This window comes from Oncorhynchus kisutch, linkage group LG13 (assembly GCF_002021735.2).
Source record: "Oncorhynchus kisutch isolate 150728-3 linkage group LG13, Okis_V2, whole genome shotgun sequence".
Taxonomy (NCBI): domain Eukaryota; kingdom Metazoa; phylum Chordata; class Actinopteri; order Salmoniformes; family Salmonidae; genus Oncorhynchus; species Oncorhynchus kisutch.
The window spans coordinates 4561037-4581036 of NC_034186.2; the positions used below are offsets into that span (position 1 = coordinate 4561037).

Below are 20000 nucleotides of genomic sequence, written 5' to 3' on the forward strand. Positions count from 1 at the left end.
GTTATGTTGTAGTGGTAGTTATGTTGTAGTTGTAGTTATGTTGTAGTGGTAGTTATGTTGTAGTTATGTTGTAGTTGTAGTTATGTTGTAGTTGTAGTTATAGTTATGTTGTAGTTGTAGTTATATTGTAGTTGTAGTTGTAGTTATATTGTAGTTGTAGTTATGTATATAGTCTGAACACTGACAGAGAGGGAGGTATATAGTCTGAACACTGACAGAGAGGGAGGTATATAGTCTGAACACTGACAGAGAGGGAGGTATATAGTCTGAACACTGACAGAGAGGGGGGTATATAGTCTGAACACTGACAGAGAGGGGGGTATATAGTCTGATCACTGAGAGGAGGGTATATAGTCTGAACACTGACAGAGAGGTATATAGTCTGATCACTGACAGAGAGGGGGGTATATAGTCTGAACACTGACAGAGAGGGGGGTATATAGTCTGAACACTGACAGAGAGGTATATAGTCTGATCACTGACAGAGAGGGGGGTATATAGTCTGATCACTGACAGAGAGGGGGGTATATAGTCTGATCACTGACAGAGAGGGGGGTATATAGTCTGAACACTGACAGAGAGGGGGGTATATAGTCTGAACACTGACAGAGAGGGGGGTATATAGTCTGATCACTGACAGAGAGGTATATAGTCTGATCACTGACAGAGAGGGGGGTATATAGTCTGAACACTGACAGAGAGGGAGGTATATAGTCTGAACACTGACAGAAAGGGAGGTATATAGTCTGAACACTGACTGAGAGGGGGGTATATAGTCTGATCACTGACAGAGAGGGGGGTATATAGTCTGATCACTGACAGAGAGGGGGGTATATAGTCTGATCACTGACAGAGAGGTATATAGTCTGAACACTGACAGAGAGGGGGGTATATAGTCTGAACACTGACAGAGAGGGGGGTATATAGTCTGATCACTGACAGAGAGGTATATAGTCTGATCACTGACAGAGAGGGGGGTATATAGTCTGAACACTGACAGAGAGGGAGGTATATAGTCTGAACACTGACAGAGAGGGAGGTATATAGTCTGATCACTGACAGAGAGGTATATAGTCTGAACACTGACAGAGAGGGGGGTATATAGTCTGAACACTGACAGAGAGGGGGGTATATAGTCTGATCACTGACAGAGAGGTATATAGTCTGATCACTGACAGAGAGGGGGGTATATAGTCTGAACACTGACAGAGAGGTATATAGTCTGATCACTGACAGAGAGGGGGGTTATAGTCTGATCACTGACAGAGAGGGGGGGTATATAGTCTGATCACTGACAGAGAGGGGGGTATATAGTCTGATCACTGACAGAGAGGTATATAGTCTGAACACTGACAGAGAGGGGGGGTATATAGTCTGATCACAGACAGAGAGGGGGGTATATAGTCTGATCACTGACAGAGAGGTATATAGTCTGAACACTGACAGAGAGGTATATAGTCTGATCACTGACAGAGAGGTATATAGTCTGATCACTGACAGAGAGGTATATAGTCTGATCACTGACAGAGAGGTATATAGTCTGATCACTGACAGAGAGGTATATAGTCTGATCACTGACAGAGAGGGGGGTATGTAGTCTGAACACTGACAGAGAGGTATATAGTCTGATCACTGACAGAGAGGGGGGTATATAGTCTGAACACTGACAGAGAGGTATATAGTCTGATCACTGACAGAGAGGGGGGTATATAGTCTGAACACTGACAGAGAGGGGGGTATATAGTCTGATCACTGACAGAGAGGGGGGTATATAGTCTGATCACTGACAGAGAGGGGGGTATATAGTCTGATCACTGACAGAGAGGGGGGTATATAGTCTGATCACTGACAGAGAGGGGGGTATATAGTCTGATCACTGACAGAGAGGGGGGTATATAGTCTGATCACTGACAGAGAGGGGGGTATATAGTCTGATCACTGACAGAGAGGTATATAGTCTGAACACTGACAGAGAGGGGGGTATATAGTCTGATCACTGACAGAGAGGGGGGTATATAGTCTGAACACTGACAGAGAGGTATATAGTCTGAACACTGACAGAGAGTGGGGTATATAGTCTGATCACTGACAGAGAGGGGGGTATATTGTCTCATCACTGACAGAGAGGGGGGTATATAGTCTGAACACTGACAGAGAGGGGGGTATATAGTCTGACCACTGACAGAGAGGTATATAGTCTGAAGACTGACAGAGAGGGGGGTATATAGTCTGATCACTGACAGAGAGGGGGGTATATAGTCTGATCACTGACAGAGAGGGGGGTATATAGTCTGAACACTGACAGAGAGGTATATAGTCTGAACACTGACAGAGAGGTATATAGTCTGAACACTGACAGAGAGTGGGGTATATAGTCTGATCACTGACAGAGAGGGGGGTATATAGTCTGATCACTGACAGAGAGGTATATAGTCTGATCACTGACAGAGAGGGGGGTATATAGTCTGATCACTGACAGAGAGGTATATAGTCTGAACACTGACAGAGAGGGGGGTATATAGTCTGATCACTGACAGAGAGGGATAGCCCCCCCAGCATCCTAATCAAACCTTCAATTCCATCCTCAGCATCCTAATCAAACCTCCAAGCCTGAATCACTCCAGCTATCCCAGTCACTCACTTAGCTCACTGCCATTCTTGTGGTTTGTGGGAACTAGCCTATTGAACAATCTCTAGCCATCAAGGAGCACAAAGCAGAGACAGAGATGCACAAAAGATCCCCCCCCCCAACCCTCTCGCTGGCCCCCGTCCAGTCTCCAGGCACTGTTACCATGCAGGGGGGGGGGTGGGGGTTCTGTCTGTCATGACATCATCCTCCATACAGACCCCACATCCCCAGCAGCCAAGCAGCTAAGCAGCCAGCCCCATTGACTCAGTATGAACACAGAACAATATGCTAAGGCTGACTCCCAAAAGGCACCTGTTTCCCTACATAGTGCATTACTTTGGACCAGTACGCTCTTAGAATCCAAATCTAGAACCTGTAATGGTTCTTCAGCTGTCATCATAGGAGAACCTTTTTGGTTCCACGTAGAAACCCCCAAAAAGGATTCTCCACGGAAACAAAAATTGTTGTCCTATGGGGACAGCGGAAGAACCCTTTTGGTTCCACGTAGAAACCCCAAAAAAGGATTCTCCACGGAAACAAAAATGGTTCTCCTATCGGGACAGTGGAAGAACCCTTTTGGTTCCACGTAGAAACCCCAAAAAAGGATTCTCCACGGAAACAAAAATTGTTCTCCTATGGGGACAGCCGAAGAACCCTTTTGGAACCCTTTTTTTCTAAGAGTGTACGTTATTAAGGGAATAGGGGATAATTTAGGATGCAACAGAGAACAATGTGCTGGAGAGGACCAACCAGGTCCATTGACTCATTATTGGCAGAGAACAATGTGCTGGAGAGGACCAGTGTCTCTGAAGAGAGTGGTGTTAGGATGTTCGTATCAGGTCTGATCTGATGAAAGTATGTCTGAGGAGGAGAGTTTAGAATACTGCTGATTTGGTACATTTTCCATAGGGCCCTGAAACAGAAATGATTTAATCTTGTATAGTGCCCCCTAGTTTCAAGAGGTTATTAAGTCAAGTAGATGTGTTTCTGATGACGTGGTACATTTAATTGTCGACGTAAGTAAAGAGCTCATACACTCAAACAGCTAAATTCAGAGAGGGTAGAGAGAGATGATGGCACATTAAATGCACCCTGGCACACCAACCAGAATGTTCTCGCAGGTAATCTAGCATTAAATATCGATGATGTGCCCCATTTGGTCTGTTGAACTCCCATGAACCCCCCCCCCCCCCCCTTCCAATCTGTATTCTGTGCTGCAGAGGAGCTACTCAGACCACACTGAGGCTACGTCCAAAATCACACCCTTTTCCCGATACAGTGCTCTTAGAAAAAAGGGTTCCAAAATGGTTATTCGGCTGTCCCCATAAGAGAACCCTTTTTGGTTCCATGTAGAACCCTTTAGGGTTCCAGGTAGAACACTCTGTTTGAAGGGTTCTGCATGGAACTAAAAAGGGTTCTAACTGGAACTAAAAAGGGTTCCCCTATGAGGACCTCCGAAAAACCCTTTTAGATTCTAGATAGCACCTTTTTCCCTAAGGATGTACTTTTGTGCAGTATAGATATAGTCTCTATTGGTGCAGTGTAGATATAGCCTCTTGGTGCAGTATAGATACAGCCTCTATTGGTGCAATGTAGATATAGACTCTATTGGTGCAGTATAGATATAGACTCTATTGGTGCAGTATAGATATAGACTCTATTGGTGCAGTCTAGATGTATCCTCTATTGGTGCAGTATAGATATAGACTCTATTGGTGCAGTCTAGATGTAGCCTCTATTGGTGCAGTTTTGATATAGCCTCTATTGGTGCAGTTTTGATATAGCCTCTAATGGTGCAGTATAGATATAGCCTCTATTGGTGAGGTATAGGGTCTGGGACCAGGCTACAATGAATCCACTGTACTGTGAGACGCTGTTACACCACACATGATATCTTGCCTTCTGGTAAAATAAACACATTACCGTTAATCTTTAAGTCATTACCAGAGAAGCCAAGCTGGGCTGTGGTGCCTGCAGATATGCAAGGTCTGTGAAGTGAAATAGTGGCGTCAGCATCCCGAACGAGTGTTGTCTTTTTGTTGTTGCCGACTCCCTAACGACTGTAAAGAATGTAAACAAAGGACCCTGGTCAAAAGTAGTGCACTATAAAGGGAATAGGGTTCCATAGGCCTCTGGTCTAAAGTAGTGCACTATATAGGGAATTGGGTACCAGCCCTGGTCAATAGTAGTGCTCTATATAGGGAATAGGGTGCCATAGGGCTCTGGTCAATAGTAGTGCGCTATAAAGGGAATAGGGTGCAATTTGGGACACAAACTAAGATTAAATCAGAACAGATGGCAGAATTCTGTGTTCTCTTGGCAGAGATGGCCGTCACTCCCTCTCTCTACTGGTTATGCTGCACAGATGGCCATCACTCCCTCTCTCTACTGGTTATGCTGCACAGATGGCCATCACTCCCTCTCTCTACTGGTTATGCTGCAGATACGGCCATCACTCCCTCTCTCTACTGGTTATGCTGCACGGACGGCCATCACTCTCTCTCTCTACTGGTTATGCTGCACGGACGGCCATCACTCTCTCTCTCTACTGGTTATGCTGCACAGATGGCCATCACTCCCTCTCTCTACTGGTTATGCTGCAGATACGGCCATCACTCCCTCTCTCTACTGGTTATGCTGCACGGACGGCCATCACTCTCTCTCTCTACTGGTTATGCTGCACAGATGGCCATCACTCCCTCTCTCTACTGGTTATGCTGCACAGATGGCCATCACTCTCTCTCTCTACTGGTTATGCTGCACAGATGGCCATCACACTCCCTCTCTCTACTGGTTAGGCTCCTGTGACAGAGGCCGGTACCATATGCCAGGGCATTAACACCCCTTTATGTTCTCAATGGGATTGTATTTATCATGCTGTCGTCAGTCGTACAATCAGGGGTTTTCTCTTCAGGCTTTCTGGAGGCTTTCTCAATCAAAAACAGAATTGCTGGAGTGAGTGTACAGGCAGGGTACAGGCAGGGTACAGGCAGGGTACAGGCACAAGAGAGATGTTTTCACCTGATCTGGGTGCTGTTTGTACAGTATAATATTATATAATGATTTTCACCTGTAATTATGGTCTGGACAGGTCCAGTCCAACCCAATAAACAGTGATGGGAATTTACGTGGATATTAGTATCTTATAGAACTTTAAAAACCTCACTCCCGTATTCCAAAACCAACGCACGCACGTTCACAAAACATCAAACATGACAGAGAAACCTGGGAACATGATCTCCAAAACAAAGACAAGAAGAAATTGACAGTAAACTGGTAAATGCAATTAAATAAACCAAAAGTTCTTAATAACAAGTGTTGCGCAGTTTGTGATAAATAATGTTACTACTTTATGCCGTCATACCGCTCAGGAAGGAGACGCGTTCTCCAAATTTTTAGAAAAGGCTGTTGCGCAGCAACTCACTGCCTTCCTGAAGACAAACAATGTATATGAAATGCTTCAGTCTGGTTTTAGACCCCATCAAAGCAGAGACTGCACTTGTGAAGGTGGTAAATGACCTTTTAATGGCATCAAACCAAGGCTCTGCATCTGTCCTCGTGCTCCTAGACCTTAGTGCTGCTTTTGATATCATCGATCACCACATTCTTTCGGAGATTGGAAATCCAAATTGGTCTACACGGACAAGTTCTGGCCTGGTTTAGATATTTTCTGTCGGAAAGGTATCAGTTTGTCTCTGTGAATTTCGGTGTTCCTCAAGGTTCCGTTTTAGGACCACTATTGTTTCACAAAAAATTGCAGGGATGTCATTCGGGATGTCAGTTGAAAACATAATGTTAACTTTCACTGCTATGCGGATGACACAGCTGTACATTTCAATTAAACATGATGAAGCCCCAAAATTGCCCTCGCTAGAAGCCTGTGTTTCAGACATAAGGAAGTGGATGGCTGCAAACGTTCTACTTTTAAACTCGGACAAAACAGAGATGCTTGTTCTAGGGCCCAAGAAACAAAGAGATCTTCTGTTGAATCTGACAATTACTCTTGATGGTTGTACAGTCGTCTCAAATAAAACTGTGAAGGACCTCGCGTTCCTCTGGACCCTGATCTCTCTTTTGACGAACATATCAAGACTGTTTCAAGGACAGCTTTTTTCCATCTACTTAACATTGCAAAAATCTGAAACTTTCTGACTAAAAATAATGCAGAAAAATGTATCCATGCTTTTGTTACTTCGAGGTTAGACTACTGCAATGCTCTACTTTCAGGCTGCACAGATAAGCACTAAAAAAACTTCAGTTAGTGCTAAAAACGGCTGCTAGAATCCTGACTAGAACCAAAAAAAAATATCATATTACTCCAGTGCTAGCCCCCCTAGACTGGCTTCCTGTCAAGGCAAGGGCTGATTTCAAGGTTTTACTGCTAACCTACAAAGCATTACATGGGCTTGCTCCTACCTATCTCTCTGATTTGGTCCTGCCGTACATACCTACACGTACGCTACGGTCACAAGACGCAGGCCTCCTAATTGTCCCTAGAATTTCTAAGAAAACAGCTGGAGGCAGGGCTTTCTCCTATAGAGCTCCATTTATATGGAATGGTCTGCCTACCCATGTGAGAGACGCAAACTCAGTCTCAACCTTTAAGTCTACTGAAGACTCATCTCTTCAGTGGGTCATATGATTGAGTGTAGTCTGGCCCAGGAGTGTGAAGGTGAACAGAAAGGCACTGGAGCAAAGAGCCACCCTTGCTGTCTCTGCCTGGCCGGTTCCCCTCTCTCCACTGGGATTCTCTGCCTCTAACCTTATTACAGAGGCTGAGTCACTGGCTTACTGGTGCTCTTCCATGCTGTCCCTAGGAGGGGTGCGTTACTTGAGTGTGTTGAGACACTGGCGTGGTCTTCCTGTCTGGGTTGGTGCCCCCTTGGGTTGTGCCGTGGCGGAGATCTTTGTGGGCTATACTCGGCCTTGTCTCAGGATGGTAAGTTGGTGGTTGAAAATATCCCTCTAGTGATGTGGGGGCTGTGCTTTGGCAAAGTGGGTGAGGTTATATCCTTCCTGTTTGGCCCTGTCCGGGGGTGTCCTCGGATGGGGCCACAGTGTCTTCTGACCCCTCCTGTCTCAGCCTCCAGTATTTATGCTGCAGTAGTTTGTGTCGGGGGGCTATGGTCAGTTTGTTATATCTGGAGTACTTCTCATGTCTTATCCGGTGTCCTGTGTGAATTTAAGTATGCTCTCTTTAATTCTCTCTTTCTCTCTTTCTTTCTTTCTTTCTCTCTCTCTCGGAGGACCTGAGCCGTAGGACCATGTGTCAGGACTACCTGACATGATGACTCCTTGCTGTCCCCAGTCCACCTGGCCGTGCTGCTGCTCCAGTTTCAACTGTTCTGCCTGCGGATATGGAACCCTGACCTGTTCACCAGATGTGCTACCTGTCCCAGACCTGAAATGTTCAACTCTCTAGAGACAGCAGGAGTGGTAGAGATACTCTTTATGATCGGCTATGAAAGGCCAACTGACATTTACTCCTGAGGTGCTGACCCGTTGCACCCTCTACAACCACTGTGATTATTATTATTTGACCCTGATGGTCATCTATGAACGTTTTAACATCTTGGCCATGTTCTGTTATAATCTCCACCCGGCACAGCCAGAAGAGGACTGTCCACCCCTCATAGCCTGGTTCCTCTCTAGGTTTCTTCCTAGGTTTTGGCCTTTTCCAGGGAGTTTTTCCTAGCCACCATGCTTCTACACCTGCATTGTCCATATTGTATTTAATACGAATACTGAACACTTGAACAAAAACAATAAAACAACAAAAACGAACAGTCCTGAACGGTGCAGCAAAACACAGAACAGAAAATAATCACCCACAACTCAAAGGTGAAACCAGGCTACCTAAGAATGGTTCTCAATCAGGGACAACAGATTGACAACTGCCTCTGAATGAGAACCATACCAGGCCAAACACAGAAATCCCAAATTATAGAAAAAAGAACATGCCCACCCCAAATCACGCCCGGACCATACCAAAACAAAGATAAAACAAAGGAACTAAGGTCAGAACGTGACAAGGCCTCTACCCTCACAATGGCAGGTGCGCATTTCGCCCGTGTGCTGCCCCATATCTCAAAGCCATATCAAATATCTAGATTTGAAAATAGTTTCTATTGAGCTGAATATTGAGCTGATACCTCCAGAAAGCTGAGACCCTCCTCTCCTTGACAAGAACAAAAGGACAAAGCTGTGTTTTTTCACGCAATTGCGCATTTTGAAATGTAATACGATCAGAACTTGTTTTTCTCTCGAGCGACTGGGGGAGAGGAAAGTGGTTCACTCATCACAGCAACAGGCCCCAGTGAGGGCACAGGGGCAAGGGAAGGGAAGGGCAGACACTTTCATTACAGGATTTATGATGAAAATGCACTTTTTTTGTTAGACCAAATGTGATGTTTTAAGTGAGGTGAAAATGTAGAATTGGCTCTTTCTAAAATTATAGGCAACCTTTTTTTTCGGTCACAATCAATCCAGTGTCAGTCAATGTCGGGATGAAAACCTCACAGCTAAATTAGACCAATCGGTAAATATTTTAGGACGGCTCATCTATTATTGACCGATGGCTTTACCTTACTGAACAGATGGGATATCAGTGGCTTTACCTTACTGAACAGACGGGATATCAGTGGCTTTACCTTACTGAACAGATGGGATATCAGTGGCTTTACCTTACTGAACAGACTGGATATCAGTGGCTTTACCTTACTGAACAGACTGGATATCAGTGGCTTTACCTTACTGAACAGACTGCATATCAGTGGCTTTACCCTACTGAACAGACTGGATATCAGTGGCTTTACCTTACTGAACAGATGGATATCAGTGGCTTTACCTTACTGAACAGACTGGATATCAGTGGCTTTACCTTACTGAACAGATGGATATCAGTGGCTTTACCTTACTGAACAGACGGGATATCAGTGGCTTTACCTTACTGAACAGACGGGATATCAGTGGCTTTACCTTACTGAACAGACTGGATATCAGTGGCTTTACCTTACTGAACAGATGGGATATCAGTGGCTTTACCTTACTGAACAGACTGGATATCAGTGGCTTTACCTTACTGAACAGACTGGATATCAGTGGCTTTACCTTACTGAACAGATGGGATATCAGTGGCTTTACCTTACTGAACAGACTGGATATCAGTGGCTTTACCTTACTGAACAGACTGGATATCAGTGGCTTTACCTTACTGAACAGACTGGATATCAGTGGCTTTACCTTACTGAACAGATGGGATATCAGTGGCTTTACCTTACTGAACAGACTGGATATCAGTGGCTTTACCTTACTGAACAGACTGGATATCATTGGCTTTACCTTACTGAACAGACTGGATATCAGTGGCTTTACCTTACTGAACAGATGGGATATCAGTGGCTTTACCTTACTGAACAGACTGGATATCAGTGGCTTTACCCTACTGAACAGACGGGATATCAGTGGCTTTACCTTACTGAACAGACGGGATATCAGTGGCTTTACCTTACTGAACAGACTGGATATCAGTGGCTTTACCTTACTGAACAGACTAGATATCAGTGGCTTTACCTTACTGAACAGACTGGATATCAGTGGCTTTACCCTACTGAACAGACTGGATATCAGTGGCTTTACCTTACTGAACAGACGGGATATCAGTGGCTTTACCTTACTGAACAGATGGGATATCAGTGGCTTTACCTTACTGAACAGACGGGATATCAGTGGCTTTACCTTACTGAACAGACTGGATATCAGTGGCTTTACCTTACTGAACAGATTGGATATCAGTGGCTTTACCTTACTGAACAGACTGGATATCAGTGGCTTTACCTTACTGAACAGACAGGATATCAAGTCTCTCTCCAGTCTCCTCACCACCATGTCTTTGGCCTCTCCATACCTTAACATGGGCCAGCAGGTAGGCTAGTGGTTAGAGCCTTGGACTTGTAACCGAAAGGTTGCTAAATCGAATCCCCGAGCTGACAAGGTAAAAATCTGTCGTTCTGCCCCTGAACAAGGCAGTTAACCCATTGTTCCTAGGCTGTCATTGCCTAGTTAAATAAAGGTCAAATACATATATATTTTTTTAAACCCTGCTATCCCAAGGAGCACAAATACACAAGACAGAGGTGGCTGACCAGCAAAATCTCAACTTCAGCCTCAATAAATTCCTCAAAGGTACAGACAGATGTGTAGATATGAAAGCCTATTCTAGCGTCTCAGGTTCATATTATTTCTAGAAACATTAACGTTGATCATTATAGTTTCCTAACTGCACAATGCAAAGCTACTCTAGCATAGAACATAATGTTGTAGGCCCCAAATACAATCCTTTCACTAACCATATGGAAACCAATCAGAAGAGGCTGGTGGGAGGGAGCTATAGGAGGATGTAATGGCTGGAATGGAATTATTGGGACAGGATCAAGCACATGGCAATTACAATGAACCCGTCCTCCTATAGATCCTCCCACCAGCCTCCTCTGAACCCAATCTCTAAAAACAGGTACCAGACACTGCCCTCAAAGTCAAAATCACATGATCTTATGCTGCCACATTAAATTAATTACTACACACTTAGAAAACAGGGTTCCCGTAGGATAAACCCTTTTGGATCAGCGGAGAACCATTTTTGGTTCCATGTAGAACCCTACTTTTAGAAAGGTGTGTGTGTGTGTGTGTGTGTGTGTGTGTGTATGTGTGTGTGTGTGTGTGTGCGTGATACTCACTGGTTGTGTTTCCTGACATCTGGATGATGCATTTGCTGTCCTTCCCCATCTCTCTGGAGTTGAAGGGGCGGACCCGCACCGCCACCTTCACAGAGGCCCCGGACATGGTGCCTCCTGCCTGGGACCAGCCTGCTCGGAGCGCCTCTCAAAACGGGCCCAAACACAGGGCCTGGGAGATGGAAAGCAACACCTGTAAAAGAAAACGAACAGTAGAAAATGAACAGTAGAAAAGGTCAAATCCTGTGTGTGTTAACGTTAACTATCTGTGAGCTTTTCTCACTGCTATCAACACGGTCTCTGTTTTTAGTATTGATGTGATATAGTTATACCCTATTACTGTGACTGAACCTTACGATTGGTTTCCTGTTGATCACCACAGAGTCAAATAGAGCAACGCTAAGAATCGTAAACATTATACTGTAGCTCCATGGTGTGACCTTGTTGTAAACATTATACTGTAGCTCCATGGTGTGACCTTGTTGTAAACATTATACTGTAGCTCCATGGTGTGACCTTGTTGTAAACATTATACTGTAGCTCCATGGTGTGACCTTGTTGTAAACATTATACTGTAGCTCCATGGTGTGACCTTGTTGTAAACATTATACTGTAGCTCCATGGTGTGACCTTGTTGTAAACATTATACTGTAGCTCCATGGTGTGACCTTGTCGTAAACATTATACTGTAGCTCCATGGTGTGACCTTGTCGTATACATTATACTGTAGCTCCATGGTGTGACCTTGTCGTAAACATTATACTGTTTCTCCATCGTGTGACCTTCTCGTAAACATTATACTGTAGCTCCATGGTGTGACCTTGTCGTAAACATTATACTGTAGCTCCATGGTGTGACCTTGTCGTAAACATTACACTGTAGCTCCATGGTGTGACCTTGTCGTAAACATTATACTGTAGCTCCATGGTGTGACCTTGTCGTAAACATTATACTGTAGCTCTATGGTGTGACCTTGTTGTAAACATTATACTGTAGCTCCATGGTGTGACCTTGTTGTAAACATTATACTGTAGCTCCATGGTGTGACCTTGTTGTAAACATTATACTGTAGCTCTATGGTGTGACCTTGTTGTAAACATTATACTGTAGTTCCATGGTGTGACCTTGTTGTAAACATTATACTGTAGCTCCATGGTGTGACCTTGTCGTAAACATTATACTGTTTCTCCATGGTGTGACCTTGTTGTAAACATTATACTGTTAGTCCATGGTGTGACCTTGTCGTAAACATTATACTGTAGCTCCATGGTGTGACCTTGTCGTAAACATTATACTGTAGCTCCATGGTGTGACCTTGTCGTAAACATTATACTGTAGCTCCATGGTGTGACCTTGTCGTAAACATTATACTGTAACTCCACAGTGTTTTGTGTTCATCTTGCGTGACTTTGCACTACTATTACACCAGGGTTCCTGCATCCCAAATGGCATCCTATTCCCTATGAAGTGCACTACTTTAGACCAGGGCCCCATAGGGGTCTCTAATCAAAAGTAGTGCACTATAAAGGCAATAGGGTGCCATTTGGCCCGCATGTCAGATCACAGAGCCCTTCTGCTGCGTTTCCATGAAGGTAAACAGGAAGGAAGTATAGTGATTCAAGAAACCTCTTCTCCTGGAAGGATAAAGCTCATAAATTACATTAGTTCAGCTACAGTAGCTAAGATCCTTGATCACTAAAGATGTAGACTCCCTCCCTCTGCTCTGTCCGTCCAACCTACTCCTCCGAGAGTCATCGAGCACTCTCAAATCTATAATCTATATATCTATAAGCCTTGCTATTGAGAAAGGCCATCGTAGGCAGACCTGGCTCTCAAGAGAAGACAGGCTATGTACACACTGCCCACAAAACGAGGTGGAAACTGAGCTGCACATCCTAACCTCCTGCCCAATGTATGATCATATTAGAGACACATAGAGTGCCTTCGGAAAGTTTCCAGACCCCTTGACTTTGTCCACATTTTGTTACATTACAGCCTTATTCTAAAATGGATACCCCATAATGACACAATAGCCCATAATGACACAATAGCCCATAATGACACAATAGCCCATAATGACACAATACCCCATAATGACACAATACCCCATAATGACACAATAGCCCATAATGACACACTACCCCATAATGACACACTACCCCATAATGACACACTACCCCATAATGACACAGTACCCCATAATGACACAATAGCCCATAATGACACAATAGCCCATAATGACACAATAGCCCATAATGACACACTACCCCATAATGACACACTACCCCATAATGACACAATACCCCATAATGACACAGTACCCCATAATGACATAACACCCCATAATGACACACTACCCCATAATGACACAATACCCCATAATGACACAATACCCCATAATGACACAATAGCCCATAATGACACACTACCCATAATGACACAATACCCCATAATGACACAATACCCCATAATGACACACTACCCCATAATGATGCACTACCCCATAATGACACACTACCCCATAATGACACAATACCCCATAATGACACAACACCCCATAATGACTCACTACCCCATAATGACTCAATACCCCATAATGACACAACCCCCCATAATGACTCACTACCCAATAATGACTCACTACCCCATAGTGAGGAGTATTGAGTCATTATGGGGTAGAGAGTCATTATGGGGTAGTGAGTCATTATGGGGCAGTGAGTCATTATGGGGCAGTGAGTCATTATGGGGTAGTGAGTCATTATGGGGCAGTGAGTCGTTATGGGGTAGTGAGTCATTATGGGGTGGTGAGTCATTATAGGGTAGTGAGTCATTATGGGGTATTGAGTCATTATGGGGTAGTAGGTCATTATGGGGTATTGAGTCATTATGGGGTAGTGAGTCATTATGGGGTATTGAGTCATTATGGGGTAGTAGGTCATTATGGGGTATTGTGTCATTATGGGGTATTGTATTTAGATTGATGGGGAGAATTTAAATACATTTTAGAATAACGCAGTAACCTAACAAAATGTGGTAAAAGGGGGTCTGAATACATTCCCAAAGGCACTGGACTTCCCTCAGATTACACAGACCCAAAAATAATTCAACAACACATCCAATAAACTCCCATATCTACTGGGTGAAATACCACAGTGTACCATCACAGCAGCAAGATTTGTGACCTGTTGCCATATTGATTTATCTTCCCTTTTGTAGTTGAACTCTTTGCACATCGCTACAACAATGTATATAGACATAATATGACATTTGAAATGTCTTAAATTGAATTAAATTGAGAGAGAGAGAGAGAAAGGAAGGAAGGAAAATGAGTGACAACTGAACCTGTCTAATCTCAGAACCCAGACCCAAATCTCAAATCAACTGGCCAGCTACTTAATTTGTGTTTAATCACGAGAGACTATGACCTGTCATTCAATTAAATCCATCTGTGTACAAACAAGGCCTCACATCCCCTGGTCCAGACCCCCACCAGTGGGCTACAATAGAGGGCGCCTGACTGTGTGGCTGTCTCATGAAAGGAGCATGCATGGTCAGCTCCAGCCGAGGGGAGATGGGAATCTAGCCTAGTGGCAACAATAGAAGTGCAGCCACAGCTGAATGACAGGCCGCTTCCTAGGATTACCCTGGTCCAATGACACAGAGACAGACCAGTCAGTCAGTCAATGTCAGTCAATCAATCAGTCAGTCAGTCAGCCAGCCAGTCACACTAGCCCAATAACACAGAGACAGACCAGTCAGTCAATCAGTCAGTCAGTCAGCCAGCCAGTCACACTAGTCCAATGACACAGAGACAGACCAGTCAGTCAATCACTCAATCAGTCAATCAGTCAGTCAGTCAGCCAGCCAGTCACATTAGCCCAATAACACAGAGACAGACCAGTCAATCAGTCAGTCAATCAGTCAGTCAGTCAATCAGTCAGTAAGTCAATCAGTCAGTCAGTCAATCAGTGAGTCAGTCAGCCAGTCAGCCAGACAGTCAGTCAGTCAGTCAGTCACAACAGACATAGACTAGACCAGTCAGTCACAACAGACATAGACTAGACCAGTCAGTCACAACAGACACAGACTAGACCAGTCAGTCAGAACAGACATAGACTAGACCAGTCAGTCAGTCACAACAGACACAGAGCAGACCAGTCAGTCACAACAGACACAGAGCAGACCAGTCAGTCACAACAGACATAGACTAGACCAGTCAGTCACAACAGACAAAGACTAGACCAGTCAGTCACAACAGACACAGACTAGACCAGTCCGTCAGTCACAACAGACACAGACTAGACCAGTCAGTCAGTCAGTCAGTCACAACAGACACAGAGCAGACCAGTCAGTCACAACAGACATAGACTAGACCATTCAGTCAGTCAGTCACAACAGACACAGAGCAGACCAGTCAGTCACAACAGACATAGACTAGACCAGTCAGTCACAACAGACAAAGACTAGACCAGTCCGTCAGTCACAACAGACACAGAGCAGACCAGTCAGTCACAACAGACACAGAGCAGACCAGTCAGTCACAACAGACACAGACACAGAGCAGACCAGTCAGTCAGTCAGTCACAACAGACACAGAGCAGACCAGTCAGTCACAACAGACATAGACTAGACCAGTCAGTCACAACAGACACAGAGCAGACCAGTCCGTCAGTCAGTCACAACAGACACAGAGCAGACCAGTCAGTCACAACAGACACAGAGCAGACCAGGGTTCAGGACCGGGAGAATACAGGACCTATGGGTATAAATAATGTCTGGATGAGTTACGTACAGTAGGATAGGATATAATCATATTTCTATAGCAATTAGTTATCAATGAGTTACATACAGTAGGATTACATGCTCAGCTGTCTCTGTAAGGGAATATATTGAATTTCACAGTGTATTTTGACATACAATATTTGGAGATGTGTTTGTGTGCTGTTGATATCAATGAAAAACCATTAAAAGTCATTATAATAGTGAACAATAATTCACCAGCCTCCCTGTTCGCGTCATTAATATGACCTACTGTTTGACAAAATATCTAAAATAATGTTCGGATTTGACGTATAGAATCATAAGCACAATACTAATAGGCCTATAACATATAGGTAAAAACACCAATATCACCTTGATGGTGGTTGGTGTAAAAACTGCACCGTCACACAAGGCGTAGTTCCTTTCTCCTCATTGGCTGCCCCCAATGGTGTCCGGAACACAAATCAGGATATAAATAGCCTTCAAGTTACCCAACCAGTTCCCAATGTTAAACCATTCCCATATCCAAATATAACCTAGACTATTAATATTTTACTGAGTATGGTATAAAAAAATGTTTTTTTAAATGGAATCAATGTAATCGATTCCCACCATAACACCATAATATCACCATAACACCATAATATCACCATAACACCATAATATCACCATAACATCACCATAATATCACCATAACACCATAACACCACAATATCACCATAACACCACAATATCACCATAACACCATAATATCACCATAATACCATAATATCACCATAACACCATAATATCAACATAATACCATAATATCACCATAACACCATAATATCAACATAACACCATAATATCACCATATCACAATAACATCACCATAATATCACCATAACACCATAATACACCATAACATCACCATATCACCATAATATCACCATAATACCATAATATCACCATAACACCATAATATCAACATAACACCATAATATCACCATATCACAATAACATCACCATAATATCACCATAACACCATAATACACCATAACATCACCATATCACCATAATATCACCATAACACCATAATATCACCATATCACCATAACACCATAATATCACCATAACACCATAATATCAACATAACACCATAATATCACCATAATAACACCATAATATCACCATAACACCATAACACCATAACATCATACTATCACCATAATATCACCATAACACCATAGTAACACCATAACACCATAACACCATAACATCACCATAATAACACCATAATATCACCATAACACCACAATATCACCATAACACCATAATGTCACATATCTCATATGTATACGTATATACTGTACTCTATATCATCGACTGCATCCTTATGTAATACATGTGTCACTAGCCACTTTAACTATGCCACTTTGTTTACATACTCATCTCATATGTATATACTGTACTCAATACCATCTACTGTATCTTGCCTATGCTGCTCTGTACCATCACTCATTCATATATCTTTATGTACATATTCTTTATCCCCTTACACTGTGTATAAGACAGTAGTTTTTTTTGAATTGTTAGTTAGATTACTTGTTGGTTATTACTGCATTGTCGGAACTAGAAGCACAAGCATTTCGCTACACTCGCATTAACATCTGCTAACCATGTGTATGTGACAAATAAAATTTGATTTGATTTATAACACCATAATATCACCATATCACCATAACACCATAACACCATAATATCACCATAACACCATAACACCATAACACCATAATATCACCATAACACCATAACACCATAACACCATAACACCATAACACAATAATATCACCATAACACCATAACACCATAACACCATAATATCACCATAACACCATAACACCATAATATCACCATAACACCATAACACCATAATATCACCATAACACCATAACACCATAACACCATAATATCACCATAACACCATAACACCATAATATCACCATAACACCATAATATCACCATAACACCACAATATCACCATAACACCATAATATCACCATAACACCATAATATCACCATAATACCATAATATCGCCATAACACCATAATATCACCATAACACCATAACACCATAACACCATAATATCACAACAACACCATAACACCATAACACCATAACACCATAATATCACCATAACACCATAATATCACAACAACACCATAATATCACCATAACACCATAATATCACCATAACACCATAATATCGCCATAACACCATAATATCACCATAACACCATAACACCATAATATCACCATAACACCATAATATCACCTTAACACCATAATATCACCATAACACCATAATATCACCATAACACCACAACACCATAACATCACCATAATATCACCATAACACCAGGCTATTATCTGCTAGGCCTGCGTGTAGGCTTAACCTGACATGAGGTGGGTAGTCCATTTGACTATTTGACTGCCATTTTATAGAAATACTGTAATAATGAGGTTATTAACACAGGCTTTTAGATTTTTTTTAAAACGTTGTTATTACTGTTAGGATGCTGTGTGAAATAAGACTCAGATGCACAGGCTATGCATCATATGAGTTTATCATATGTTAGCCTATCTACAATGTACTCCCTGCATCATTTCTGTCATACACTCTTAGGAAAAAGGGTTCCAAAAAGGTTCTTCGGCTGTCCCCGTAGGAGAACCCTTTTTGTTCCAGGTAGAACCCTTTTTTGGTTCCAGGTAGAACCCTTTTGGGTTCCAGGTAGAACCCTTTCCACAGAGGGTTCTACATTGAACCCAAAAGAGTTCAACCTAGAAACAAATGTTGTTCTTCCTGGAACCATAAAGGGTTCTCCTATGGGGACATTTTAGGTTCTAGATAGCACCTTTTTTTCTACTAGTGTAGGCTACAACACATCCCTGTAGCCTATTTGAAATGGACATTTCAGGATAATTCATGACTATTGTATAATGTCGGGCCGGGCCATAGGCACAATTAATTTGCAACCTAATAAATAAGCATAATTCTTCAGGAGGTTGTCAACTGATTTTGCTGCCTAGCCTACCTCCTGAATGACAGGGCAATTCTTATTGTCAACCAGCTCAAAATGATAATAAATAGGTTCTAGAGAAAATGATCTATTATATTCAAGCCCCTACTTTTCCATCTGTCCTACATGGTCTGAGCTGACAGCTCAATAACCGCACCCCATCACAATCATTCCTCCCTTCCCTTCCCAGCCCCGGGAGACGCAACACCAAACAAACACTGCCCCATGAATACTGCATTAGTACCAGAACAATGGATCCTACCTCTTCAATGCCCCGTCCGGTTGAAGAAGCTTGTTTGCTCTGGTCTCCTCCTCTGTTAATCGTCTTTCTCCCAATTCCAGTTCCTCTCTCTCGTCTTGTTTCCACAGTCTCCAGTCTCCTCTCCTCCGGCTCTGTCTCTCTCTCTCTCGTCTTGTTTCCACAGCCTCCAGTCTCCTCTCCTCCGGCTGTGTCTCTCTCTCTGTCTGACTGTCACAGACCAGCTGGCAGCCCACCTCCCTTCTCTTCTCCCCTCCCTCAGAGCAGGAAGAAGACACAAGGCAGATATAACACCACCGGTAGAGGGTATATTCTAGTATAGCCTAGATACCCTGCTATAGCCTGGGGTCCAGGGAGGGTTTGCGTTGTGTGCTCCACCACTACCTAGAAGACAAAATGTCTATGTTCTGTTGACTGCCTGCTGCTGCCTACAGGAAGGATGCTGAACTATACTGAGCCGATGATGTCATCACAAGGGAGGTGGCAGCAGCATCAATGCAGCAGAGAGGGGGAGGGCTGAGCACCAGGCAGAGAAGAGAGAGAGAGACAGAGAGAGAGA

General features: G+C 43.2%; 1 protein-coding gene across 8 annotated transcripts in view; it reads right to left on the minus strand.

Annotated features, from left to right (window-relative positions):
* kif1aa (kinesin family member 1Aa) overlaps positions 1 to 19906 on the minus strand; it is a 177457-nt gene extending 157551 nt beyond the window's left edge. For all 8 annotated transcript variants that reach the window (XM_031838199.1, XM_031838198.1, XM_031838196.1 and 5 more), the window contains exons 1-2: positions 19445 to 19906; positions 11365 to 11554 (exon numbers count right to left, since the gene is read on the minus strand). In XM_031838199.1, coding sequence (XP_031694059.1) covers positions 11365 to 11470 — 106 coding nt within the window. In that variant the 5' untranslated portion in view covers positions 11471 to 11554; positions 19445 to 19906. The remainder of the gene's footprint in view (positions 1 to 11364; positions 11555 to 19444) is intronic.
* Between the last annotated feature and the right edge of the window lie 94 nt (positions 19907 to 20000).